This window comes from Kwoniella newhampshirensis, chromosome 1, assembly GCF_039105145.1.
Source record: "Kwoniella newhampshirensis strain CBS 13917 chromosome 1, whole genome shotgun sequence".
In the NCBI taxonomy this organism is placed as follows: domain Eukaryota; kingdom Fungi; phylum Basidiomycota; class Tremellomycetes; order Tremellales; family Cryptococcaceae; genus Kwoniella; species Kwoniella newhampshirensis.
Genome location: NC_089955.1, coordinates 539,072 through 566,157, shown reverse-complemented (window position 1 = coordinate 566,157; position 27,086 = coordinate 539,072). Strand labels below are relative to the sequence as shown.

Genomic DNA, 27,086 nt, shown 5'->3' with positions numbered 1-27,086 from the left:
TCTCCAATCACAGTGTACGCCTTTCATCGTGCATGGAGGCGAAATCTAGAAGGCTGGCATAGATGCGTCGTGGTCAATGTAATGGCTATGATATGCATTGCAGGAAACATGATACAATAGATAAAGGATGTACCGAGACAAATGGACCGGAGAGCGGAATGAGGATCCAGACCCGGTGAGTAGCAAGGGGCAAAATCTCCACTGGGAGGGAGATCCGCCAAGTATTTCTATTGGTGTTCCTAAAATAGCAAGACGACATAGGTAATCATCGCTCGCAGAGTGTTAAGCACCGTGTGTTTCGGATTGGGAAGGTAGAGGAAGGTGGAAAAAGGGAGGAAAGATGATGCAAAGCCCCGATGGCATGGGAAGGTGTCCGCATTCCAAATGGATGCCGCCAGAATCCGAACAAGTTGCCTTGACATCGAGACTATGAATCAGCAGCCCTCGTTGAGTATTCCAGCTCGACCTCGTTCCTACCGAAAATCACGAAAATCAGAGCTCAAGTCTAAGCTCGAGATATCCAGCGTCTGTGAAGTATCGCTTCCCGTGGAAATGGTCACAGAGACGTGGGAGGATAGCAAATGAACGCCGACGTCTCGAAAGAGCCATCAATCTGCGCTCCTGTGACGCCGTCCGCCTCCACGTAGAAGAGGTGAGGGCGAGAACATGGGTCGCTAAGCGGGAAGGTCGAAAAGAAAGTAGCTATGCACAGAGCTGGATAGGGAAATGGAGGGAGGGAACGACCAGGTTGGTCAGAGACAGAACCGTCGTGGGTTTGTCGCAAACACTGAAGTCGTCTTCATGGTTTGTTGCATGCAAAGAAGGACTATACACTGAGGAGGAGGTCAGCATGGGCGGATGACCTATCGCCAGATCCGGCTCACAATAAGACATAAGACTATCGGTCTGAATATCATGAAGACGGCAATCAGCGTTCCACTCTGATCTACAGATGTCTGTCCACTCACAAAACTCGTGGGTTTCGTCTGTGCGTTTGACGCTTCCCTACAATGCAAAGCAAGATGAAAGACGACATCAACATCCCTCCAGATGAATTTCGACTTTTTGTATTAGGAGAGACGCGATATCGGAGTTTTATGGCGGAACTGGGGAAATAGCCTGGTGTGGCACTTCCACTCACCTTCCAAGCTTCCTCAAAGTCGATAGGTAAGATGACGTATCGGTTCTTCCTGACAGCTATGAGAGAGATTGATCATCAGCATAGGCCTGATACATACTGGAGATCTGAGTTCAGACAGCTCACCTTGTAGTCCAGCCGATTGACAGATGGAGGCGATTTGTGCGGAGCTGAGTTGATCAGGTCGCGAAACGTCTGCAGGGGGAATCAGCCAATCGCCAGTTTAGGTTTGTGTCTTTCCACTTACAATCCTCAAGATCAACGTCTGGACCGAGGTTCATCTTCGACGTAACAGTCTGGAAAATCAACCGTCTCTCCCGTCGCGACGGAAGGGGCATCTCAATCTTCCTATCCAATCGACCAGGACGAAGCAAAGCCGGGTCTAGAGTGTCTGCTCGATTAGTTGCCATGATGACCTGTGGCAGAAAATCAGCTTCTCTTCCTTGATACTTTCACTATTCCGGTAGCTAACGTACCTTCACGGTGGTTTGTTGATCGAAACCGTCCATTTGATTGAGCAGTTCCAGCAAAATACGCTGAACTTCTCTGTCGGAACCCGTTTGAGCATCGAAACGCTTTGTGGCAATGGCATCGACTTCGTCGATGAAAATGATACACGGGGAATTCTCTCTGGCCAGTCGGAAGACATCTCGAACCATACGAGGACCCTATGATACAAGGTAGAGTTTGAGTTGACTGGTACCAAGTGCAACACTGTATACTAGCTCACCTCTCCCAAGTATTTTTGCACAAACTCAGATCCAACGACACGGATGAAAGACGCCTTTGTAGAGTTCGCGACAGCCTTGACCAGCATTGTTTTACCAGTACCTAAACTCATTATCAGGTGAGAGCTCCTGTAGATGAATCATGTAGCTCACCGGGCGGTCCGTAGAGTAGAACACCTCTAGGGGGATCTATACCAATTTTCCTATACAAGTCCATCTGCTTGACGGCGTTAGCCATGACCTTGTCTCAAGCAAGTGAGAACAGCTGACCTGAACCAAAGGCAGTTCCACTGCTTCTCTGATCTCCTGCTTCTGTGCGTCCAATCCACCGATATCAGAATACTTGACGTCGGGTTTCTCGTCCGCTCCCAACATCGCAATCGACGAGTCCGCCTCTGGAGGAAGGATGTCGACAAGGGCATTTGAGTGTCTGTGGAGTGCGACGGAAGAAGATGGCTTGAGAAGTTCTCGATCGAGAGTGGAGAGAATTCGGACAACGTAGTTGGAGCCTTCACAACAGAGACAAGTCAGCATTCCTCGGCAGATCGAGACAAAGACACGATGGCTGACTGACCGGTAGTACTACCGACGATACCCCTCTTCTCATCGACTGGTTCCAAGAATTGTCCAATCACCAAGGGGACAGACTGAATCCTCTTCACTTCCTCCTGAGCACGTAACAGCTCCCTTCTCAAGTTCTGCGTCTCGTCACGAATGTACTCCTAATCGTGCGAGAGGAGTTGATCAGCTGCACACTGCTTACAAGGCGTCTGAACTTACCTCTTGAAGCTCAAGGAACTCGCGATGGGCTTCGAGTTTCTTGAATGTACTGTAGAGCTCCTCATCGCTAGCGGGCAAAGACTTGAGCAGAGCCTGCTTCTCTGACACCTGAGCAAGGAGAGTGGGGTCCTGGAAGATGGAAAGATGGGGAATGGTCAGATCAACTTCGCACTGTTCTGAAAGTCATTCAGCGAGCCGGAAATCTCACCTCTAGCTTGAGATCGATACCTATTTCTTCCATGATGCAAATGGGGTGTACGTGTCTCGATTGGAAGAGAAGATTTATAGCGAACGAACAAGTGTCAATATGTCAACGATTCATCTTCGAGCGAACGCGCGTTGTGTCATCCACCCGTCTCTCATCACCATGAACGGAGATACAAGACATCTCCGGTCGCAACTACACCTCGAACCCACCAAGCTATGTATCTCAAATGTCCAATTCTCTCCATCAGACTGCTTTGTTCATGGATCTGGAAGCATCACGAAAATGGGTAAGAGAAAGGCAGCCAAGAAGCCTCAAGCTAAGAAAAAGGCAGAACCGCTTGGTGAGGTCTGAAACATTGATGCCAAAAGATCGATGAACGAGTTGACACTTCCGTGGGTCATAGGCACCGTCTTCAAATGCTTGTTTTGTAATCACGAGAAAGCGGTATCTGTCAAGCTGTACGTGTTGGTCAATCAGACAACGTTTCACGACGTGATGGAGCGAGCGGTTGGGGAATCCCTAGGGCGGTGCTGATCGCTGAATATACCTTCAGCGACAAAGCGACAATGTTTGGATCTTTGACTTGTAAAGTCTGCGGACAGAGATATTCAACGCCTATAAACAGTGAGTCGACGTCCAGTCTAGTCTGCCAAGACTTGAGCTCATCCTGTCCTTTTCGACAGACCTTTCAGTAGCAGTAGACGTGTATTGCGAGTAAGCGAACCGCCATGCGAGTATCGCGTGTGCGATCGCTGATAAACTCTCGTTCACCAGCTGGGTCGATGCGTGTGAGGAGGTTCGAGTGAAACAACCACCAAAGCAAAGGTACGTCGATGTGTGTACTTTCTTCTCGGCAATAAGCTGCGATACACCTGCAATAAGCGGGCGAAATAGCTAGCAAAGCTGACAAACCTCACAACTCGCAGAACACCTCGTGGTCCCGACCCATTATCACACGGTCAAGCGGGCGGAGCTTCATTCGATCCAGATGGACCACCTCATCCCGAACAAGACGCAGATGGCGAAGCAGATGCGGAAGGAGAATACGATGTGGATGATGATGTCCCACGGACGAAGACTGCCCATAGAAGTAGGAGAGATCCGGATGATGACGAAGATGTGGATGATGTGGACGATGTGGACGACGATGACGATGATAGAGGGGCGAAGAGGAGGCGAGTGAGACACGAGTATGATGATGATGACGACGATGACGAGTGAGAAGAGATATCTTGCGAAGAAGAAGAGGGAGAGTCTTGTGTCTCGATGAGGGACGGACTGGGGTCTCACTTGAAGAAGGGAGAGTAGGACAAGGCGAGCGCGCAGCAGTCTTGTACGTGTACCATCGCCGTCAATTTATTATGTCATGGAATTGCGATAGCATATGCGTGATGGGCGAACATGTACTTTACAACATAGTTTGGGAACGATGAGGTCAAGGAAACAGGTCATGATTTGTCAGCCCTGACTTCAGACTCGAGTTTGGGCTTGACACCCAATGTCTTGAACAGGTTGGGTTGAGACTATGTGCGTCAGTCAGCTTTGACCATTTATAGTAAAAACACCATGAGGACCCACCGGATCTTTGATCATGCTATACCCCGCTTCAGAAAGTTTTACTCCCTTCTCGACAGAATCGATCACCCCTGAGGTATCTTTCAGCGACTAAAAACATATGTGGACGGGATAAATACTCACACTCCACACTGACGACCTTCGCACGTCTGGCCGCTCCTCTACCTCCTTGACCGTCGATGTGTTTCTGCGACTTGGATCCCGATAAACCTCCGTTGGCTATGATGTGCGTACATGAGGCTGTCTGGACGGGACTACATTGTCGCATACCAGTATGGGACGATCAGTTTTGACAGAAGACTAAGGTCGAAAGGGGCCAGGGAGAGCAGGAAAGGGCCGAGAGATTGAATAGAACAGGTTTCGACTGACCTGAATCGTCCTCCATTCGTAGTTATCAGATTTCGTAGTTGTATATTCGAGACTTTCGGTCCGGTAGTCCCATTGATGTAGAACAGACAGCCCTTGAGAAGGTCCGATTGCTAACAGTTGAGATAACACAACAAAAACACGATCAGCTTATGAAACACGTCAACATCATCACGAAGGCAGATCTAGATCCAGTCGAGCTGAAACTGCATAGAGGGAAGATCCGGACGGAACGCAACACACCTTTTCTCTAGATTGTCGATCCATCTGGGCCGTTCTCACTTGCCAGTATGTCATAGCTCCTGCACTGCCGCCTTCTCGATTGGATTGTTGATGACCGGTCGAGCAGGATACGAAATGGTCGGTTCTGAGTAGTTCATAAGGAATTTAATAGTCAGTTCTGTTACCCGTCTTTGATATAGACAAGCACAACAGTGCCGCTTTCAGACAGCGAATCAATCGATGGATCGAGGTCTTCCTCTCCTGTTCAAAATATCGGTCTGCCATCTCATGCTTCTCATCCCAATTCCCGTTCCACACCAACCAATAAAATCGTCTCGTCCATGCCCCCCTGTATTGGTCAACCTCCCTCTTCACAGCTCTTACGTCGTGACAATCGTCGTTTCATATCACGGTCTCACGGCCATCGCCCTCACTCACCTACTATACAGATCCGAGTTCGTGACCGGATTCTTCTCCTCCCCTCGCGTGTTCAACATATACTCCATCACCTGAGCCCTCGACTTTTTCCCAAACTCATCCCGCTGTTCCTCATCCTCCGCTTTTCTCTTCCCTTTGATATCGCTCAAGCTCTGATGCCCGTTCGTCTGATAGTTCGATTTGCTGGAGCTCGAATTCGGTATCGGAGTGGAACCTGATGATGATTTGAGAGGTTTCGGTTTACGATGTAGTACGGAGGCGAGGGATGGGATTGGTTTGTTGGATGATGATTGAGCTCTTGGGTTGATCTCGGTAGTAGAGCTCGATGATGATCTTGGTGATGATTTCCGCTCTGATGCTGAAGTTGTTATTATTCTGTGTGGGATAGTAGAGGTACTTGTCGATTTGAAGTGTTGAGTTGATACCGTCCTTGAATCCGATTGAGCTGCACTTCTTCTCGAATCGCCGTTGAGCTTGCCTTTTCTGATCATGTCGAATGAAGATGTACCCAAGGGCGGGGAGATCGGGATAATCTCCTGCGACGAGGAGGGTGATAAGGGCGTAGGCATCCTTGGTCTATCCAATGATCATTCTCGGGTGTCTTCCGTGTAGTCGATGAAGTATGGTCGATTGTTGAAGAACGCTCAAAAGACGAGATCAAGGTTGAGTCGACTGGAAACATGATCAGATGGGATGATCGATCCAAGACGCGCCACAGGCACAGAGCCGGTATTGATCACGTCAACTTTAGTCGCCTTCCTATGCTATTTCTTCATCGACATGCTTTTCGTCGCCGACGACGCTTTCCTGCACCTCTGCATCAGGAGAGGGATCTGGTGTCCAATGAGGAAACAGACTAGTATATAGTGCACGGTATATAGAAGAGAACAAGTCCAAAGCAAACCCGTGACTGACTATATTGTCTCCCTCCACCAAATCCCCCTTTACGATGCAAATTTACCTCTATACAATCTACACACAAGTTATCACTCAACGTATACAACGTGTTTCCTTCCGTGTCCGTTCCTCTATGTGAGATCGTAAAATGATGTCTAACACCTGGATTGCCTCTAAAACCCTCCTACTGGCAATTCCACCAACCTCGTTCTTCTCTTCTCAGCCCTCAACATGCCTTGTCCTAACCCACCACTGACACGTCCGTCGCCATCAATCTTCCGCAGGGCATCTCCAACATGTCTCTCGCAGAACCGTTCCCCTCCAACGTCATAGTACTCTTCCATACTTTCTCGACATGTTTGAGCACCAGACACGCCACCGCGATGATCGCATCGGAGATGATTTGGGTGGAATCTTTGAGGATTAGGTCCGGGCGTCAGGATGCAAGGTCCTTCAATCGGTTGACGGCATGACGATGAGGCGCACAACGTGCCACTGATGTTGGTATAATGGTTAGCGATCTACTCATATTAGGCCAAGTGCCGATACCACTCACTTCTCTTCATGGTAATGGTGTTGACACCAAGGTTTACCAGCATGGACGTAGAAGCTGTCCCCTTCGAAAGGGTTATCGCACCTCGTACAAGTAAAGCAAGCGCGGTGCCATTTTCCCTTCAGCTGGCCGTCCGAACTAGACACAGCTGATTTCTCAATGGGTAGATTGCACCGCCTACAAGAAGGGAGATACAACTTCTTCCAGTCCTTCTCGCAAAGAACAACCCCGTCCCGCTCGACGAATCGTTTAGACCCACCGACAGAGTCGCCGCATTTCTGACACGTCTTCCTCCGTCGGTCCGAGCTGGACGAACCGGATGTGGAGGACTTTGACGGTGATCGATTTGTGGGAGGAATGGGCATGGTGCGAGAACGACTGGGTGACGGATGTGGGCCGGTCGGATGATAGGCTGGAGCGGAAGTTATGGTCGATGCTGAATGAGAATTTGGCATGTGGATGTTGTCACCTCCCTTTACAGTTTGTGCGGACGGTGTGCCAAATACTACTCTCTCCCCTTCATCATCCTCGTCCTCTTCCCCGATCTGCTGCAGGATATCTCTCCCTTCCACACGACCGAAGCCTTCGTCATTACGTCCAGAACCGACACTGGCCCTGTCGGCCAAACCCTCCCAGGACTGACTGGGAGTCACAACCTCCTCGTTTTCCGGTCCGCTGGTCGCTCCCCATCGGCCGGATCGGGTACTGGACATGGAAGAGCTTGATGAAGCCTCACTGCCAGCAGTAGGATATCTGTGATGTGATTTCGCTGGATCATCGCCCCCCAACGTAGGCTGTCCTTGATTGATGACGGGTGAATCGGCCAATTGGGGTGTAGCCCAAGGCAAAGCTGAGCCCCTGTTCAGATCATCGTAGTCGTCTTCCAGCTCGAAGGTCGTCCCAGCGGGGCTCGAAACAAATTGATCATTTGATGACCCGCCTGAAGCACCTCGAGCCATGCCAATGCCAAGTACCGGCGCCGAGGTGTTGCAGCGTGAGTTGAGCTCCTTCACCTTGTCGAAGAAACCGGGTTTTGCCGGTATACCTGGAACTGCGCTGCGACCTTTCAGCAGCTGTGAGATGCTCTCTTGAGTCTTTGAGGCGCGACTGCTGGTATCGGACGAGATAGATTCTTTGCGGCGAGGTGGGGACACTGGCTGAGCTGCACGTTGGCTCATTGCCGATGCTGAACGCTGGGGCGGCGACGAGGGAGTGCGAGATGGGAGAGGTGCGTGCTGCATGGGGGGAGCCGTGTGTGAATGGGCGATTGTCGGACGGGGAGGAGGTCCGGGGTTGCTCCTTTGACGACCGCTAAGTGGCACCTTGGGTAAAATAGGTGCTTCTCGTGGTGTGGGATCGCTTCGAGGGGTCTGCTGCCAAGCTGGGATCACCTGTTGACCGGATGGTTCTGTAGGTGACCTTGCGTGATTTGCAAGAGCTACACCGGCTCTGACTCCCCATGCGGCGGCAGCGAAAGCCCGTCTCCCAACACCTGCCATGCCTGATTCGCCTCCGCTGGTGGTATCGATCATCATCGCTGAATCTTGTGCTCCAGTCGAGGATGAGACACTGACGCCTAACCCCAATCCTGCTGCTGGTAGACCGTCTGGGTGTGGGAAGAATGGATTTGTAGGAGAGGGTGTTCTAGCGTTTGGTGTGTACCCGCAGAAACCGTTGCCAGATGGGTCATGAGGGGAGAGATTATTCGGTGATGGTCGGCGTGGGATCACAAACTCCGTCGGAGAGGGATGAGCACTGGACGGACCTGCAAAGGGCGGTCGGACGGCAACAGGTGAAGGTCCTTGCGAAGATCCTTGTCTTGATACTGTAGGTCTGGCTTGAGGGATGGTGATCTGTGAAGGTCGAGGGGCGGTTCTGTTTGACATTCCGCGCGACGGGGGACGACAGACATGTTCACCTAGAGAGGATAGGGGAATGGGCGCTGCACAGGAAGAGCAGGTAACGGTAGGGAGGATAACGGATGCCCTTTCGGGTTCTTGAAGTCGTGGGGCGAGGAGTGACATGGCGGATTATTTCGAAGCTGAGCTGGAAACCCTGCGTGAGCGAGCCTGTCGTAAAAGACGACAGAAAAGACAAACGGCTGATCAGAATGCAAGTATATCAATGAAGGGGATGTAACTTGCGAGGGAGAGTTTGTGGTGCTCCTGAATGAAGCTCTCAGAGCTCAATGAGAGAGACAAAATGAAAGGAGATGAAATGAAATGTGCAGAGCGAAAACAAGGAGAAAACAACGAAAACAGGAGCGGACCTGGAAAAAGCCTCCGAGAAGGGAGCAAAAGCAGCAGGTGGAGGACAGATATCGGCGCAGGGTGATCAAGAGGGGAAGCATCTTTGCCCGTGATAACGTCATTCCAAGGTCGGACACGAATGACAGCCTTCAAGACGCCTGAGGACTGGGCTAGAAGGAGCTTGTCGTATGGTTTTACCAGCCTCGAAGATATGCTCCGAGACCGGGCCGGTATGGAATAAAGCAAGAGAGGTGCGAAGGTAAGACATGACACAACATGTTGTTCGATGTCTCGGAACGATTTGCTATACCTTCGAACGACATTTGTGGATTGAGAACCGCTACTCACTGTTAAGGCGACACCGACGCCGTGTTTTGTCCGACTACAAATTCCTCTGCTTCAACAACGCCGACCGATGTGTGGGGTGCTCTGCGTAATAGAAAACGGTGAGGCTGCCCAGCTCCGTGTGACTTTGAGATGATGTCGACCTCTTCGACGATCAAGTTGTTCGTCGCCCGGGTCAGACGTTTGATATGGTACGCAAGTTCCCGCTCCGTATCTACAATGTTTGCTTTCTGTTTGACGATGTTTCGTTGAAGAAGTGGGGGTTTCACAAGTCACGTAGCTTGACGGAATGATAAAGGAGTGAGATCAAATGTCGACAGTCTGTCAAAGGTATCGTCAAGGAGGATGGTCGATGCGAGGGATGTCCCTCAGGTCGATTGTATGTGGTGGGCAGAGGGCGGATCCCGTCCCGAAGATGTGTGACCTTTCTGTCGAGAGTGAGGTGAGAAGAGGCACGTTGGTAGAGACTGTCTGAATGCGAGATGACGGTCGATCGGGTCGTAAAGACAGTGGATCTGTTGATTGCCGTCTTGCCGGTCAAAAGTCCATGGAACAACAAGGAGTCCGAGTGCCAACTGGCACAGAGAACAGTGATCGGATAGAGAGTTGATCAACGAAACAACAATGACTGTTCTATTGTTCTCTGTGTGTCCAAAGGATCTCCTTCTGCGTTTCCCTTTGTGTGATGGATGCCCGTGCGTTTATCGCTTTTGCCGTCAAAGGTAGAGTAGAGGGGGTATACACGATGCGGATGGAGTGACAGGAGCCTAGTCGACAGCGAAGACGGAAGGATCCCGACAGGACAGACCGAGACAGACCGAGATAGATGGGATGCAGTGGTCGGCGGGGTGATCCAGAGAGATGGAAGAAAAAAGGTAAAAAAAATGTCGGTATACACACCGAAAGGAAGAGTTGCTTTACGGCAAGGTAGTACCAACGAAAAGTCCAGTCCAGTCCCAAGCAGGACGAACAGATCTCGATCAGTCGGAGGGGGTCATAGGTCGAGAGAAGGGGGGATCCCCTCTTTGACAGAGTAGTGAGATTGGTGTATGCTATCTATCATCCGACTGATGGGTCGTCGTGAACAGATCCAGTGGGATGAGCTATATGGCCCTCAAAGCGCGTTTCGATCGGACGCGTCTTACAGTACGTACCTGATTGAAAGGTGACTCAGGGTCGGGGAAATCGCTGTCTAGGCGGAATGTCGCTTTCCTGCACTCTCACAGAGGGGAAAAACCCTTTGTCATTGTTTTTGGTACAAGACGTTCAGATGGGATTGGGTGCGTGTCTCGCAGTAGAGATAGATGTAAGACAACGATCAGCCTCTTCTATCACATCACACGGGTGTATATCAACGAGACACTACGACTGTGAACATTCCATGGGACCAACAACGGAAAGATAGTTCGACTGCAAACAGGCATGACCTTATCTGACGTCCCGGTCAATGCTCATTTCGCCGTGTAAATCGGAGGCCAAAGAGATTTGGTTCGATACTAACGCCATGGCTTGATTACGGGCATCTCTGACTACCAACCAGCTCGGCATAATACTTCAGAGAACGGGCAAGCCAAACGTCCGACAGCGATGTATGGCGCGCAAGTGGTCTTCTCGGAAGCTTTCACAAACCCTCACGTGCTTGCTTTGTTAGTGTGGAAGGCCAAACCTTAAGACCAGCGAGACGGACGAAGCCCCGGAAATGTCTCCCGTGTTCATCTCCGTCCTTCGTGTCGTATCGGAGGACTAGCATGCTACATTGGTGGTGTGATTTGTTGGAGAGACCATATACAAATACAGAAGTCCGCGTTGTTTACCTCGGAGCCTTTTCCGTTCTCCCTCCCAATTCCGTGACACCAGCTTGACTCATTGTATCGGCCAAGAATCTTCCAGGTGGCGCAACCGCCCAGATCGTGAGAGCCAATATGACCGGAAGATACTCGAGAGTTCCGAAGAGAGATTCATGGGTGCTTGCGTATCCGAAGAACCCTGTGACGTTCGAATGTGAGCAGTTGTTGCCTGTCGACAACAAAATCTCGTTCGTCGAGCAGTCCATCAATTATCGACGAGAAGGCTGTGAGAGGAAGAGGCGACGATTGAGATGGTCCACTAGTACTCACCTTGTGCCGTCTCGGCCAGACGAAAGATTGTACGCAGAAGAATCAAGATGGACGTGACCAAGATCAACCAGAGCAAATTCTTTAGATCACCATACAGATCCTCGTTACCCATCTGCAGCGTTGTTCTCTGACGAATGGATCGTGCGATGGCTATAGTGAGGATGGCGAGGAAGCACAAGAAGGAGAAGCACTATAGAAGCGAGAAAGGTCAGCTGGGCCTACCATCTCCTCGTACAATCCCTCTTGAGAGATCGTGAGATATAGAGAGGACCGAGTATCAGTGTGAGGACAGGCTGGAACACGCACCTGGATGGCCAGACCGGCGAGTAAGATATTATTTGCTTGTTCGGGCGCTATGAACGAATGTTTGCCTGACACTCGAGCAGACTCGGAAGAACCGATAAGCGCTGCACCGATGATTTGCAGGATAGCTAAGGAAGAGACGATATCGTCAGTTTGCACAGCGGCGATATGGACCATCAGGTGATGAGTTCCATTGTATGCTCACTTGTCAGCACGTCGGCAGTGACGAAGACTGTGATTCAAGCGATCAGTGACTGTCTCCCAAGACAGCGTAGGCGTAGTGCCCAAAAGGAAGTCATTTACAAGCCAGCACTTTTCTCGGGGATATGACTAAGAGTCGACCAGCACCCGGCAAGTTGTTCACGGCCAGTGTCAAGGAAAGATAGATCGCAGCGGTGAATAGCACGGGCGCCTGGAGAGAGTTTGAGATGGTTGTGTGTCAGGGACTCTGGTTCTAGGCGAGGTTCATCGCAGAAGCATGATCACTCACGACGACAATGAGGAAATACTGAGCGATGAAACTGCCGACTACAAAAGGTCGTTTATGACTCGCTAATCTTGCTGCATATCCACCGACTTCCATCAACTGTGAAGCAAGCAGTGATCAGTCAGTTGATGATTCCAGCAGACTCGACCAGAAAAGGAAGTGATGGTGTTGTTGAGAATGCGTGAAGCAAGGTAGACAGATTTGAAGGGGGAGATGAACCAAGGTGACACTCACTGCTCCGATCAAGACGAGGATATGGAACGTCCTCGTCTTCTTCTTCCTCACCAGCCAGAACGTATGTACACACAGCACCAACATGAAAGTGATTATACCGACCAATCCCAAGGCCAGGGAGGGGACATAACCGTAGATGACGATTCGGGCTTCATCATCTTTCGGATTTGGATTGATAGGACCTCGGTAGATCGTTCCAGACATCTTTGCCTTATGCTGCGATGCTTCCGATCCTTACTCGAAGAGATCTAGTCAAGCTCAATCGTTGTCGGACTTGTATAGGTATGCATATCGGTCAAACAACCTGAGATCCAAACGACCATCGACCCATGCTACAATTTCCATGTCGGAACAATCAGAGATCTGATCGCCAAGCCAGAGAGGGTGACCGACTGGTCGTCTCAGGCACAAAGCACAAGACATGACGTACATTCGTCGGCAAGCTGGAATCAGCACAAATCATTGTCGGAAGGGTATCAACATGCATGTAATGTAATCCGAACAACAGAGCTTCAGTGATGTAGGATGATGTATTATGCAAGGCTACAAGTAGGGCTACAATCATGATTCAAGTGATCCTCCGTCTCCGTCTATCCGTCCGAATCGTGAATCGTTCGTGAGCTGTGTGTGAATTCTAGTGATCTAGAAGTGTCGTGTGGCAATGCCATTATCGGAAAGAGTCGTACCAAATTGCGTCTCTGATCTTCACTCACGACCCCATCGACGAGTATAGCCTCCCCTTCCCCACTTGCCCGTATCGGTTTCTAGGCCATGATGCCATCTGCTTCGATGTTCTTGGCGATTCTCCCCGTCCAGCTCCGCCTGACAAGGTAATGTGCCCTTCGTCCATCGTCTTTTCCTCATTGCGTCGACTCCGCCGTCTGACCACATCGGCCCGATTGCCGCGCCATGACCCGCTGCCAAGTAGTCAGGACTCCATCGTGTATCGATTCCCCTCATTCTCGGATCCCGCAAATCTACCCTCGGATCCCGCAAGTCGTGCCTCGGATCTCTCATTCTTCTCCAAAACATCTTGTCCCAGATCGCCTTCTTCGCTAGTTCCGCACGTCGATCGACCGATGCAGGGTCCGACCCTTGCGAGAATTGCGCTACACTTGAATCCCACCTCTTTGATCGCATCACTCGGTCGTAAGTAGCGGGTCCTCGACCTGACAAGGCCACCCGACGGACTCGTCGAAGGACTTTGTTGCCGTACAGGCAGATGAAAAGAGCGATCACCGAAGCCGTACCCGATACAGCTAGAAAGGCATATGGTGAGTGCTCGAGCTCGGTGGTAAGCTGAGACAAATGATCAGCTTTATGTCGCACTCAGGTTAGACAAACAGCTCACATTCATCCCGAACAAACCAGCCACCAGAGCACCAGTACCGACTCCAAGGGTAGCAATTGAGATCTTGATGTCAAGAGCGAGCAAGGCGTTTCTTCCAGAGTCGAGCATGAGTTCGGCAATCTCTTGAGTCGAGTTCATGTTGGCCTTCCGGATGTGTGTTAGCCTCGGTCTGCGCAAGGAACAGACACCGGATACTCACCACTGTCGTGTCCACCTCGCTTACTATCTCCTCAACCTGCTTGACAAAGCTCTCCAGCAATAGCTCCAGTTGTTCATGATCGTGTAAAGCTCTTGGTTTCCCCTGAGCCCGAGAAGTAAGGTACATGGCAGACAGATCTTCGTCTGAGGTTTGGCGGTAAGTCATGTACTGTTTGTAAAGCTATTATCATCTCGACTCACCTGAGTCCAGAACTTCGTCTACCGCACTCTTCACATATCGTGCTCTACTTTGAAAACCCACAATCCTCCTCGAATAGTGTAGAAGTTTCTTCAGATTCTCCCTATTGATATCATCCTCCAGATCTGCGAGAAGATGCTGCACTAATTGTCGAGTGAAAGCCATTTCTTCCTCCAACGCGTTTGCTGTGGCCACCAAGATCGATTCAAGTGCTCTGGACGGATTATCTTGAGCATGACTCTGGTCTACGCAAGGACGAGAACTCACCGATGTTCGTAAGGCAGCACAACTTCCTCTTCTCCATTCGAATCTTCCTCCTTCAGTTCCAAACCAGCTCGTATATTTCTCTCCAGATGATATTTGAATCTCCTCTGTAGCTCGCTCTCCTGCGTACCAGCCGTATCGAAGATGATCACTCGATCGGGTTTTATGAGTGCACGGATATGCAACATCGATATCAGGATACACGTTTTACGTGTGAGGATGATAGGGACGAGACTGGGTGCGAGAGAGTCGAGCTTCCGTAGATCTCGAGGCTGAGATTTTGGTCAGCACGATTGGCAATCAACGGCTCGACAGATCAAAGATTCGGGCTAGCTTACATCAAGATCGTGTTCACGGCATAATTCCGATTTCATGTATTTTCCTTCTTCTGCCCGCCAGTTGCCATCGGCATCAAGTATGGAACCTACCGTTCTAGCATCAGTATGATTGCACGCCGATCACATGAGCAACCAGTTGTAAACATACATCGCAACGTCAATTCTCCAGCTTTGTCCATCAGACTATCTAAATATCTCTGTTTTCGATCTTTCGTCTGTCCATCTGATTGAGGAACATTTGTTGCGCTCGAACTGGGAACATCGGGCGGTGGAGGTGTGTAAGGTACTTGTGGGATGTTCGATTCATCTGGAGGATACGACGTCGCCCAGAACGATGTGCTTCGTCGGCTGAAGAATGAACGACATTGACATGTTGGACGGAAGAGTGGAGGTGGCGGTTGTAGCGATGAGCGTTGTATCGGGGTCAAACGTAAGTGTGAGGCTGAAGATAATGAGTTCACGAGGCGCTGCGTCGCCTTGGACATAACGATGGGATGTCGAGAGGAATGCACAGCCGGACGAAGGCGTCAAGCAATGAAGTCTGTTTAGAGATGTAATGAGTAAATAGAACGATGATGGCGATGTCAAGGAAAAAAAGTCGAGTTCGCCTGCTCGGGGAAAGGCTCCGACGGATCCGCGTATCTCGGTAGAATGACGTGGTATAAATACGGATCGGACACGTGGCTTATCACACCCCCTTTTGTGCTTGACGTGGAGGTCACCGTGGCAGTCCATGTATTTAAACTTCGCGTACTTTATGGTTGACAGAACGCAGACGATTTACATCTCACGTCTGACATCTCATCTCGTTGACTGCCAATCTGAGCTTCACTGGACGTGGCATATTCAGACGCAGCGCTGTCGATCACCGAAAATGCGTGTTCAACACTTGGTGTCTCTGCTGCTACTGTTGCTGGCGCCGGCAATTCAAGCCGCGGTCCTGGCGATAGATTATGGCGCAGAGTTCACAAAGCTTTCACTGGTAAAACCTGGTGTACCGTTCGATGTGGTTCTAGACAAGGACAGTAAGAGGAAGATCCAGAGTGTGGTAGGATGGAAGAGGGAGGACAGGGTCTTTGGTGCAGAGGCGAAGATGGCTGTAAGCTACTTCAGTCCTGTGAGCCAAGTATCCTCCGCTGATATTTCTCTTACCTATTTAGGCCACTCGATTCCCCGATACTCACTTCCCCTATGTCAAACCTCTCCTCGGCTCAACGGCCCTCTCACCACTGCCAGTCTACCCCAACCCCCCTTCGATTACCCCCGACAATACCCTAGTTTTCCCTCATCCTTCACCACCTTCGCACCTTTCCCCATCTCCTTCGTCTCAGGACGAAGTATGGACACCTACGGCTCTTCTCGCTCATCAAATATCATATTTCCGGCATCTTGCGGAATCGCTCTCCGGTACTTCCACTCCGGAACCCATCAACCAGGTGATCGTGACTGTACCAGCTTGGTGGGATCATTTCCAGCGTAAAGCTTACCGGGACGCTCTTGAGCTTCAAGGTCTGAGCTGTCTGGCTATGATTGGTGAGGGCACCGGTGTCGCTCTCAATTACGCTATGACCAGGACGTTCCCCACTTTCAACCTCGAGACAGGAGAAGGGGAGAAGGAATACCACATCATCTACGATTCAGGAGCTCTGTCCACGACCGCCACGGTCCTCGCTTTCTACCAGACGAGCGTTCTGCCATTCCCTAAATCGAAATCGCCAGTCAACACCACTCACATCGAAGTCCTTGGGACCGGGTGGGAAAATGTTGGTGGAGTTATACTCGACGTTGCGCTGCAGGAGATTCTGACAGCCGACTTCGTTGGCAAGACCGGACAAGAAGGAATTGTTGGAGACAAGCGAGCATTGGCTAAGCTGGTCAGAGAAGCCAACAGGGTGAAGCACATCTTGAGTGCAAATCAGGAAGCGACTGTTGCAGTAAGTAGCCCTCGATATCTTCTGACTTGTCGTGCCAATTAGTGGTGCATGAGTACTGATAACCCTTGGTCATTTAGATCGAATCTCTGTATAACGACGTTGACTACCGATCTCGTCTATCTCGTGCCGCGCTCGAGTCTGCCCTCGAAGAGACTGCTCCCCTTTTCTCCCTGCCTCTGACTGCTGCCTTAGCTTCCGCCAACCTCACTCTCTCCGACATTACCTCCGTTATTCTTTTCGGTGGTAACACTCGAGTACCTCTCGTCCAATCTGCTATCAAGTCCGTTCTCGGACACGCCGAGGACCGGATCGCTCAAAACGTGAACACCGACGAAGCGGCAGTTCTTGGTGCTGCCTACTATGGTGCCGCCTTGAGCAGGCAATTCAAGATGAAAAACCTCAATGTGACGGAGAAGAGTGTGAGCGATATCATCATGGGTGAAGAAGTGATTTTCCCCAAGGGATCAAAGCTTGGAGATAGGCAGAGCATTGCCCTCCCTGCAGATAAGGGAGAGGTGGTGCTCGAATTCGCTCAATCGCAGCATACCTCCGCTGGAGCTTCCCTCAGTAAACAAGAAATCGACGCAAAATCACGACCAATCCTGTCTGTACAGATACTTGACATCGACAAGGCTCTGGCGAACTTCACATCTCCCTCGCCTATCGTCAATCTTACTATGCGACTTGATCCCCGGGGTATTCTCCATGCTTCCAATGCGGTCTTATCGTCTAGCGTTATCGAGAGCAAGGAGGGCGGTGTTGCCGGAGCTCTAAAAGGATTCTTTGGCGGAAAGAAGGAGGAGACCGCCGAAGAAGGATCGGAAAAGGCGGAAACAGAAAATAACAAGTCTCAAAAGGTCGCTTTGAAGTTCAGGGAGAAGCAGCTTGGGGTGAAGACGATGTCTGGGGAAGAAAAACGCACTACGTTGGCCAGGTGAGCTCTATATCTGTCACGCCAAGGAGCCGCACGCTAAGATCACCCCCAAACAGACTCAACTCGATCGCATCTTTTGAAGCGTCCAAAGCGGCTCGGGAAGAAGCTCGAAACTCGTTAGAGGGCTACCTCTACAGGTTGTCCGGCTTCCTCAGTGCGGATGCGGACAACAAAGCAGTCCAGGAGTATTCGACCAAGGAGGAGCAGAAGACACTGAAGGCTCTGGTGGATGAAACGTTTGAGTGGCTGGGCGAGCACGCGGAATCAGCTGAGGAAAAATTGCTCAGGGCAAAAAGGGCTGCCTTAGAGTGAGTTCGATTGGGTGTCGAGCTGAACTTTGCCTAACATGGACCGAAGCTGACGCCCTTTACTATAAGGAAACTTGAAGCTCCAATCATCTTCCGTTTCACCGAAGATCACAAGCGGGGAAAAGCTGTCGAAGACTTTCAACAGGCTATGTTTGCCTCTCGAGCCTTCTTAGTAGAAGCGAGAAAGAATAATACAGCAGCTCTGGAAGAAGCGGCAACGGCTACCCCGGAGAACCCAGCAATTCCTCCTAAATACACCGAGGAGGAACTGAAAAACGTGGAGGATATGATGAAGGCGAACGAGGTCTGGATGGACGAGAAGATGAAGGTACAGGTCACATTAGAGGACGACAGGACCAAAGATCCTGTAATCGTCAGTGGTGATTTGGATGAGAGGGGCAAGAATTTACAGTCAACCGTGAGTGCGACCTTTAGGTATCCGGCCCAACAATTTCGGTTTTTGCGGTAGACACGGACATTCGCTGATGTGGAGAACCCTTCGTAAGGTCTTGAAACTCGTCAACAAGAAAGCACCGCGACGACCTAGACCATCGCCCTCGGCGACAACCTCGACCGCCCCATCATTACCAACCGATCACGGACCCGAAGTACCTGAGTCCACGCACGACACAGACCTCGAGTGGAACACCGCTACCACGTCAACTACCCTCGCCTCGCCGACTGACCATGGTCCGGACCCTCCTACTCAGAGTGTGCCGTCGCATGAGGAGCTATAGATAGGAGAGAGAACGGTACAGTAGTAGACTTGGGATGTCATTGCATTGCATCATGATTGCGCTGAGGAGCCAGCTCGCTGGAGCTCCGAACTTTCGCTACACTGACCTTGAAGACTGACATTGTGACAAAGATTCCTTATCCTCGTTGGAAACTGCTTATGTCGATCACACCATTCTGCTTGACAATCATCCTTCACGATCTATTCAAAGAAGAGCTGTTCTGCGCGAGAAGCTTGACGAACCTTTCTTCCCCTTTGTTTTGTGCGAGTGGTCATCCATTGATGTAATTCCCTATTTCAACGCTCATAAGTGACCAGATTGCAATAACTATGACATGTCTTCTCATTGCGAACGGACGTTTGCCCGTGATTCAGGCCACCTTTCAATACGGTGAAGCACAATAGAAGGTCAGCGAAGTCCCATATTTGACAATCAGATTACGGTCGCATATATGGGCCAAACCGTCGTCCTCATGACTCCTACTCATCCCTCCCAGAGAGAAAACTCAGTTGCTAAACGTATTTGAATTACTCAGACAAGTACAACTTACGAGATTTCAAACAAGGAGAAAAAAATACTGAACAAAGAAAGAATCATGCCCGCCACACCTAGCAAGGCCAGCAATGCCCCACCGTCCAGGAGCTCTTCCTTCTGTGGCTCTATCAGCGTCAATGGCTCTGAGCTACCCATGCCAGGTTGCCAGGACGGTGCTGGGCCAGTCTCCATCAAAGAGTGAGCGATCATCGTCTGACTTGACCTATCTCAGAATGGCTTGTATTGATAGATAGGTTGATTCTGCTACACAGGATATTTAGAGGCTGGGGAAAGATAGATGCCGCAAGCAAACGAGCCAGTCAGCCTAGTACACCTGCGACTGCTAGCTCTTCCAGAGCACGCACTGGTACCCGTGATGAGCGTACTGCTGCCCAGGACCCAGGACACACGCAGTGATAACAGGGAGCGAACTTCACACTGTGCAGTAGTTTCCTCCTATTTAGTTGTGGTGTAGACGACCTTTGATGCACTGTGGCACGAACGTGGGAGAAAGTACAGTATGTGGTCTTGACCACACGGGTGCCCTGTTGTACGGTGTGATAAGAAAGCACGATGAAAGCATGCTTTCACGTCTTTTTCCGTTCGCATGTCAAGAACCTGTGAGGAAGAGAGAAGAGGGGATGCCTGCTCAAAGGAGTCTCGAGCTTGAGTTGGCCTTCTGACAACGGTTTGCGGATTGACGACTGCAGCTCCGCGTCAAGGTCAGGCCCTCAGCAGTGGAAGATTGTTGTCGTTCCCATACCACCGGCAGACTACTCTACTCTACCCTTTGTTGGAGCCACCACACCTCAACGGTCCGAAGATTCTCCACCTCATTGTTCCCGCAATGCGACTGTAATCTTTTTAGGTGGCCGAATTCCTGATGCGTGGCAGTGTTCTGTGATCGGGTCCCTTGCACCTGCCTGAGACGGATCGTGGCTGGGCATGAAAGTGATCGCAGGACGCCTACTCTTTCTTTCCTCACCAGGATCCAATGTGCAGATACTGCAAGTAGACCTACTGCAATAACCATGCCAAATATGAAACTCTATGTTCCTCTACATCTCCTTATCCCACCATCGTGCCCATCTCCCTCTATCTATCTTCTTCGATATTCCTAACCCACCTTCTCGTTCCTTCCTTCTCCGTTCCACCTCTTCTTCATCAACTTCCTGCTCATCTTCGCTCCAATCATCTTCATCCTGTCTATTTGGATCGTCCCACCCTTCGAAATCGTCTCTCATTCTATTGATCCTATCTTCACCATCGTCCCCATCATCCACTTCTCCACCAATTGGTGGATACACGTGTTTCCCAGTGCTGCTGGAATCGAGACGCGACATCGGGACACCTGATGATCCTGGTACTATCGGAGCAGTTTCCAGGTCGTCAGAAGGTGCTGTGGCGTATAGATGGTTCGGGTTGGAATTGAGAGGTGATGTATCGTCGTCGCCAACGGGACGACAATGATTGTCCAGCTCGAGTGTGGTTGACATGGATTTTTGGTATTTGTGATAAGAGTATAGGGCGATACCTAATCATGCGGTTGGATCAGCTTACACTTAATGAGCTCTTCGAGCACGGTCAGAAAAGCTGACATACCACATATCGTAATCACGACCCCGATGATGTTCAGTTCGGTGAGTTGATCACCGAAGACCCACGCGGAAATGGAAATGGTCGTGACCTCCTTGAAAATGCCTGCGATCGACATTGGTACCACACCCGCTCTTTGTATAATGCTGCAACCCGGAAAACATCACAGTCAGCACTGATCAGTCCCGAGCATGAGCATGTGATGAGAGTCGCTCACAAATATTCGCTGGCAACCATTGCAAAAGCCAATCCACCAGGAATGACAATGACCACCACCGTTTTGATCGCCTGAAAGCCATTGAAGAACCCACTTCTCGCCACCGTGAACCAGCCCTCGAGGATCATGCTGACAACGCCAAGAGTGACCGCCATGAGCGGTGCTAGCCAGAATATCGTCGCGAACGGATTTGACAGTCCCATCGATTTCTTGTGCATGACCAGTTCGGTCAATGCCCATCGAAGACCACCTAATGCAGATGCGGAGAAGACCATGAGTATACCAGGGATAGAGACGGCTGTGGTGTTGAACACCATGCAGAAGACCCCGAAGGAGATCAAGGAGATCACAGCGATGAGTCGCAACGAGTAAGGTTCTAATCGGAAGGTGAAGGCGAAAAGAAGAACGAAGATGAGCGTCGACGATTTACACATGGCTGCGAAGAGCCGATACTTGTCAACAATGTTCAAACGTATCTGTGTGAGTCAAGGGGAGTATTTGCGCTCACTGTATAGACTCAAAGTGATACTTTTCAGACTAAGGTTTGACAGTCCGATATCACCACCCGTGGACGCAGCAGTAGGTAAGATCTTCGCGCTGTTCCCAAGATCAGAACATCAGTCGACATCATGTCTCGAACAGTCGCATCCCAACGAGCTCTCACATGTACTGTTTCCTTGTCGGTCTCTCAGCTGGTCTGAACCTTTCTGCCAAAGCCAGCCTGATGATAGCTGCCAGAGCGAATTGGACTACCATATGGCAGGCTGTTACGAAGAGCGGGAAACTGAATCCGTAGTATTGAGGTGAGAACATCCACTTGTTGTATAGGGCAAGGATGGTCGCGAATATGTACCTGTAGCATATCCGCCATCAGTCATGTATTGCGAGTCAAAGACTCGGAGCTGGGCGGAGCCGACGACGACAAGAAGGGGGCGAGGTCTCGTACGAGTTTTGGTAGAGACAGAGAAGGATTGGTTCTCTGAGGTGCCATCGTGAAGGGTGGGAATGGAGACACTCACCACGATAAGATAAACAGTCCTGTTATTATGACATTTCTCCACCATAACGCTTTCTTCATAGCGACCGTAGCATGTCGATGTCTCTCATGTCCCCTTTCCATCTCCATCTGATGCTGTCCAGTATCATCTACATTCACTCCATCGTCCACTCCTCCTGCAGTTCTTGTTTCATCGTAGTCATCTACGCCTTCCAGACGTTCGCTCGAGCCTTTAGAGGTCGAAGGTAAGAGCGATTGGGAAGGATGATGTTCGTAATCAGGAAGCGCTCCTATCTCATCAAGATCATCATGATTTGATCTGATGGCTGATGATGATTCTTCCTGGGAGTAAAGGGGTAGTGAACTTCGACTCGGACCAGCATTGTTGTCGGTCATGATTGTTGTGAGAATACCAGAGATCCTTTTGACCCTTCGTGAGGAAAGAAGAAGAAGAAATGTAAGCCCCAAATTCCAGATGCTATCTATCCGTCTATCGATGGCGACCTCTGCAGTCTCCTGAATGGAAGTGCTGGGCAGGATAGGAATATGTTGAATAATTTTGACGTTGATGGGGGAGTCCCGACTATCTGAGATAAGTGAACGCATGTAATCAATCAATCAATGATTTAGTGGTCGCGTCAAGACGTGCGGGTCCCCAGGTGAATTCTCAGAAACGTGCCGACTATAAAGTACGAGTCCTGTCTTCCGTTGCCCTTCTCGAACGCCTCCGTAGCTGTCCCCAGGCGCTGTATGAAGAGGTACAGCCACCATACAGGTGATATACAAGCATGCATAGAAATCCGACTAGCCTCCGAACGGTCTATCACACTAAAACAGCAGATCCTCTTCCGCACCTCGCGGTCTAGGGATGTCCGTCTGGTAACCGGCTCCTCCCCCGTTGACAAACTCCAAATCGCCCAATTGACCATATGGGTCATTGATATCGCTCGCACTGTGACCCTCGAGATCCTCCGCCACGGGAGTCAGCGGACTGAGAGGCTGCTGATTAGCTGAAGTCGCGGCGGGGGTGGAGATTGTTGGTCGAGAAGGCACAGAGGGCGCGGACACGGCGGGTCGTGTCGACACCGATGATGCAAAACCAGCAGGGGTGATGAGATGTCGACGGGATGATGCGTTTAGCGCAGGGGAGTCTAGAACATTGTCAGCTAGGCCTCGTAACATGATACTCATAAACTCACCAGGCATGTAACGAGCTTTGGCTGTTCTGATGAAGGTCTGTAAAGGGAGCTAGGTCAGACAAGCGTCGATTTAGTTTTCTATGATCCTTACATTTGGATTCTTATGATATATACTTCCCAAAGTTCCAGTTTGAAGTAGTAGCTAAGCGGCCCGGTCAGCCTGTGAAACAACAGTTGCGAGCAACTTGACCCACTTGATCAAGCATGCCTTTGTCCATTCGATCCGTCTCGGTGGAAATTACAGGCTTCTCCGACAGGACAATCTCTCGAGCAGCAGTAGGATTCGATGTGAGCAATCGCCAGTACATGAAACCCTTGGTAACACGGTTAGTCTTTCAGCCTAACGGAAAAAGCCTAAGTAAGGAAACTTACTCGATCCCTCAGATCCGGGTTCTCTGCTTCCTCCGTCGCTAATTTAAGCACTTTCGGTAGCAGTTCTTGGGCCGCTGTCGGTCTCCTGATGAAGAGCTTCACCACAGCTGTGAGCAACGCGAGTTGCACCTAGAAGCTCGTTGTCAGTATCGTTTCTCAGCCGTCCAAAGCTCAAAGGCTGACTCACCTCTGCTGGTTCCTCTTTGAACGTGAAAGCAAAATCTTCCAACAATTCATCACTGTTCTCGATTCTGTCCGCATATTGTCCCACAATCCAGATCATCGCGGCTTTCGCTTCAGGCTCATCCAATACGTCGAGGTTCTCGCAAAGAGTCGCAATGATACTCTCGTACTGGTTTGGATATCGCCTGAAAATATCTTTGATAACGACTATGGCTTCCTGCACCACATAACTGATTTTCGTTTGCATGAGGTTCAACAAAGTTGTGATACATTGGTCGGACGCCGCATTTATTTTGATCGCGAGACGACCGATAGATCGTACAGCCTTTCGAACGAAATCGACGTCGACCTCGGAAGCATACTCTTTCAGCTCGGCAAGAACCTCGGAGACGTTTTCTTCTCGGGTCAGACGGTACATGATCTCCAGTTTGGCGAGTTTGACGTAAATCGGGTCGTTGTACTTGCAGAAGAACACCTTGACTTCGTTTTGCAAGATAGCGGGGCGGCGTTGAATGATCAAGAGGATATTTCGGAGGCCAACGTACTGGACCTCGGGACCAGATGAGAGCAGAGTTACTAGATCACTGTAAGCTACTGCCGCAAGTCTAAGACTGCCAGCTCACCTAACGGCGGGCCCATTTTCCTCTCCAATACTCTCATCAAAACATCATCCTCCATATAATTCATCAAGTAAAGAATGACCTTGATGGTAGTCAAGACCACTGCACTGTTGGCATGTTGCAGCCGAACGGATATTCGCTCGGCAAGCTGTTCTGCTTCCAGGGTAGTCTTCGGGACAAAAGAGAGGAGTGAATCGAGAATGTAGATCTGTCCCCATCTGAATGAAGCCACATCAGCCTCATGACGAGCCGATGTCAAACAGTTGACGTACTCTGAACATTCTCCAAGCGCTGCGACGAGCTTTCCGGCTACATTCCCGTTCAATTTGAGTACGATATCATCCCCTCTGTCTGAGATCTCGACCAAGGCAGCAACGCAATTTGCCACGACAGTTGGGTTGTGGTCCGCAAGAAGATCCCTGTGAAATTGAATTAGCTGATGGTTGACACTACTCAAATCGGACCAAGGAGTTTAGCTCACCTTAACATGCCGACGAACCCCTCCCTCTCGATGACCCTTCTTCCAGGCTCAGACGCATACAACTTCGCGACCCTGTATGCGACACCTCAGTGTTGTACTCGAAAACCAGTATGCTCGACAACTCACGCGATGGCAGCTGTCTTTCTGACATACGGGTCCTGATCTTGCAGCGCATGTCTCAACGGGTCGATCAAAGCTTGCACGACCGGAGGAAGGGGGATTGAAGACATCGTTCGGATCGCCAATCCTCGTATAAGAGGATTTCGATCGGCGCAATCCTGATTCGAGACACCATTAGCATCGTCATCTGTCCCTCGAGGCTCATAAGGTTAGGGAAGCATGGTGCTCACGGAAAGGAAACCTCCTATCGCTCCGTTCACTTCTTCAGGTCGTAATCTCCCATAATTCACCAGATACAAGTAGACCACTACAACGACAACTGAATCAGCTGATACTCTTCCGCGCTTGAGTCAACGCTCATCTTACTCTTCTTGATGTCTAGTACTTGGATCTGCATACACTGCACGATATCAGGAAACAAAGGTGACACTGCGGTCGAGGTTGAGAAACATTAGCATTTCCCGCTTCCTCACGAGAGCACCCAATTCTCACGCGACCCGCTCGCTTCCATACATCATCTGAAGCGCGAAAACCGGAAGACTGGGATACGAAGCTTGGACTCACTGTCGTTACCCATCGTCATATTCGCTACAATCTTCTTCAATGCCGTCTTCCTTCTCAGAAATCCTTTATCACGCTTATCGTTCGCACCCCGTAACTCATCTCGGAGTTCTTGCGCTTTTCCTCGGGCTGCAAACAATGGAAAGTCAGTACAGCTCTCCGGCAAGTGAGACCACCGAGAGATAGAGGGTGGACCAGGACGACTTACTAAAGAGTTTGGCGTCGGCCATGTTGGGGTATGTCCAGTAGGCGTACTGCTCCGGGTGATATCCCTTCCACTTGTTTATGTGCGTTGAGGAGATGTATCGCTCTGGTGCGTGATGGTCCACTTGTTCTTGATACGAAGCTGTGGACCGACAGTCTGCTGTGCCAGTGATGGAAGTCTGTATACTGGTCAGAGCGGTTGTCGTTGTTTGCTCTGAATGCCCTGCGATGATGCCTACGCGCGCACCGTTCGGTCACTGTTCACTCGGTTCCCCTTATTGTCTTCCATCCACCTCATTCCCCATCATCCATCACAACCCTCGACGTCATCACTTTCTCTCAATCCGAGCGCGCCCGTGAGACCCGTCATGGAAGCTCGATTTTCAATCTCGCTCTTTGGACCTGTTTCAGGACAACACCACCGAGCCTATCTTACAAGCAAGGATAGCTAGCCACCACCAACATGTTCAACACCCTCACATTGTCCATCGCTCGACAAAGTGTGAGATGGCCCACTTCCCTCCCTGCTATTGCATCCACATCTCGTCTTTCTTCCTTCGCTCTGAGATCAAGACACTACTCTACACCTACACCCACGCCTACTCTGGATGACGGAGAGAAAGCCATATATGAAAAGTTGAGGACCGCTTTTCCCGGTCAGAGATTAGAAGTGCAAGATGTTTCAGGCAAGTCTTTACCTCTCGCTCCTCGACCTTTGTCAAAGAAACCGCACAATTGGTCCAACCACACGGACAGCATCTTTGCTGACAAAGCTACGACCTTTAGGCGGATGTGGATCGTTCTATGCTATCCTCATCTCGTCACCCGCTTTCAAAGGGCTCTCAACGATCAAACAACATAAACTGGTCAATCAATGTCTGAAGGACGATATCAAGGGGATCCACGGATTACAGGTCAGTTTTGTCACAATCCGTCTGATCGATCTGATTCGCTGATCACAATACTGTCTTTGCATAGCTCAAGACAATTCCCGAGGAGTAGCTGCCTTCTTTCGATCTCTACCTTGTACAATATTTGGATCCGGCTCAAATGTATACTACGGACGGTACAATGGATAATATGCATACATGCACTGTAC

The 27,086-nt window shown here is 50.3% G+C and overlaps 10 protein-coding genes across 10 annotated transcripts; 3 read left to right on the top strand and 7 right to left on the bottom strand.

Moving 5' to 3' along the window:
* Positions 1–898: 898 nt before the first annotated feature.
* Positions 899–2,887, bottom strand: IAR55_000227 (26S protease regulatory subunit 6B; the record flags this gene model as incomplete). Its single annotated transcript, XM_066943363.1, has 12 exons — positions 899–906; positions 969–1,005; positions 1,142–1,197; positions 1,265–1,333; positions 1,386–1,554; positions 1,615–1,806; positions 1,869–1,969; positions 2,020–2,083; positions 2,137–2,375; positions 2,441–2,588; positions 2,647–2,775; positions 2,855–2,887. The coding sequence occupies 12 exons, from the start codon at positions 2,885–2,887 to the stop codon at positions 899–901; spliced, it is 1,245 nt and encodes a 414-aa protein (XP_066805905.1).
* A 249-nt stretch (positions 2,888–3,136) lies between these two features.
* IAR55_000226 (uncharacterized protein) lies at positions 3,137–4,075 on the top strand (the record flags this gene model as incomplete). The annotated part of the gene is made up of 6 exons (XM_066943362.1): positions 3,137–3,194; positions 3,258–3,312; positions 3,408–3,478; positions 3,538–3,568; positions 3,629–3,679; positions 3,781–4,075. The coding sequence occupies 6 exons, from the start codon at positions 3,137–3,139 to the stop codon at positions 4,073–4,075; spliced, it is 561 nt and encodes a 186-aa protein (XP_066805904.1).
* A 227-nt stretch (positions 4,076–4,302) lies between these two features.
* IAR55_000225 (uncharacterized protein) lies at positions 4,303–6,024 on the bottom strand (the record flags this gene model as incomplete). The annotated part of the gene is made up of 6 exons (XM_066943361.1): positions 4,303–4,377; positions 4,433–4,500; positions 4,553–4,683; positions 4,799–4,908; positions 5,039–5,162; positions 5,456–6,024. The coding sequence occupies 6 exons, from the start codon at positions 6,022–6,024 to the stop codon at positions 4,303–4,305; spliced, it is 1,077 nt and encodes a 358-aa protein (XP_066805903.1).
* A 501-nt stretch (positions 6,025–6,525) lies between these two features.
* On the bottom strand, positions 6,526–8,929 carry IAR55_000224 (uncharacterized protein; the record flags this gene model as incomplete). Its single annotated transcript, XM_066943360.1, has 2 exons — positions 6,526–6,847; positions 6,909–8,929. 2 exons carry the CDS (start codon positions 8,927–8,929, stop codon positions 6,526–6,528), a joined length of 2,343 nt encoding a protein of 780 aa, XP_066805902.1.
* Positions 8,930–11,309: 2,380 nt separating this feature from the next.
* On the bottom strand, positions 11,310–12,844 carry IAR55_000223 (uncharacterized protein; the record flags this gene model as incomplete). Its single annotated transcript, XM_066943359.1, has 7 exons — positions 11,310–11,485; positions 11,617–11,806; positions 11,923–12,047; positions 12,125–12,151; positions 12,223–12,331; positions 12,410–12,505; positions 12,641–12,844. The coding sequence occupies 7 exons, from the start codon at positions 12,842–12,844 to the stop codon at positions 11,310–11,312; spliced, it is 927 nt and encodes a 308-aa protein (XP_066805901.1).
* A 501-nt stretch (positions 12,845–13,345) lies between these two features.
* Positions 13,346–15,475, bottom strand: IAR55_000222 (uncharacterized protein; the record flags this gene model as incomplete). The annotated part of the gene is made up of 7 exons (XM_066943358.1): positions 13,346–13,939; positions 13,992–14,135; positions 14,191–14,333; positions 14,391–14,602; positions 14,656–14,924; positions 14,991–15,076; positions 15,139–15,475. The coding sequence occupies 7 exons, from the start codon at positions 15,473–15,475 to the stop codon at positions 13,346–13,348; spliced, it is 1,785 nt and encodes a 594-aa protein (XP_066805900.1).
* Positions 15,476–15,864: 389 nt separating this feature from the next.
* IAR55_000221 (uncharacterized protein) lies at positions 15,865–18,903 on the top strand (the record flags this gene model as incomplete). Its single annotated transcript, XM_066943357.1, has 6 exons — positions 15,865–16,089; positions 16,151–16,924; positions 17,002–17,858; positions 17,915–18,166; positions 18,236–18,584; positions 18,673–18,903. The coding sequence occupies 6 exons, from the start codon at positions 15,865–15,867 to the stop codon at positions 18,901–18,903; spliced, it is 2,688 nt and encodes an 895-aa protein (XP_066805899.1).
* Positions 18,904–20,495: 1,592 nt separating this feature from the next.
* IAR55_000220 (uncharacterized protein) lies at positions 20,496–22,643 on the bottom strand (the record flags this gene model as incomplete). The annotated part of the gene is made up of 6 exons (XM_066943356.1): positions 20,496–20,971; positions 21,040–21,179; positions 21,251–21,686; positions 21,759–21,847; positions 21,915–22,103; positions 22,270–22,643. The coding sequence occupies 6 exons, from the start codon at positions 22,641–22,643 to the stop codon at positions 20,496–20,498; spliced, it is 1,704 nt and encodes a 567-aa protein (XP_066805898.1).
* Positions 22,644–23,075: 432 nt separating this feature from the next.
* Positions 23,076–26,013, bottom strand: IAR55_000219 (uncharacterized protein; the record flags this gene model as incomplete). Its single annotated transcript, XM_066943355.1, has 14 exons — positions 23,076–23,398; positions 23,447–23,483; positions 23,538–23,588; positions 23,641–23,760; positions 23,819–23,947; positions 24,006–24,577; positions 24,625–24,839; positions 24,894–25,040; positions 25,103–25,174; positions 25,229–25,380; positions 25,453–25,529; positions 25,589–25,651; positions 25,787–25,912; positions 25,992–26,013. 14 exons carry the CDS (start codon positions 26,011–26,013, stop codon positions 23,076–23,078), a joined length of 2,106 nt encoding a protein of 701 aa, XP_066805897.1.
* A 437-nt stretch (positions 26,014–26,450) lies between these two features.
* Positions 26,451–26,989, top strand: IAR55_000218 (uncharacterized protein; the record flags this gene model as incomplete). The annotated part of the gene is made up of 3 exons (XM_066943354.1): positions 26,451–26,673; positions 26,774–26,901; positions 26,966–26,989. 3 exons carry the CDS (start codon positions 26,451–26,453, stop codon positions 26,987–26,989), a joined length of 375 nt encoding a protein of 124 aa, XP_066805896.1.
* Positions 26,990–27,086: the final 97 nt, after the last annotated feature.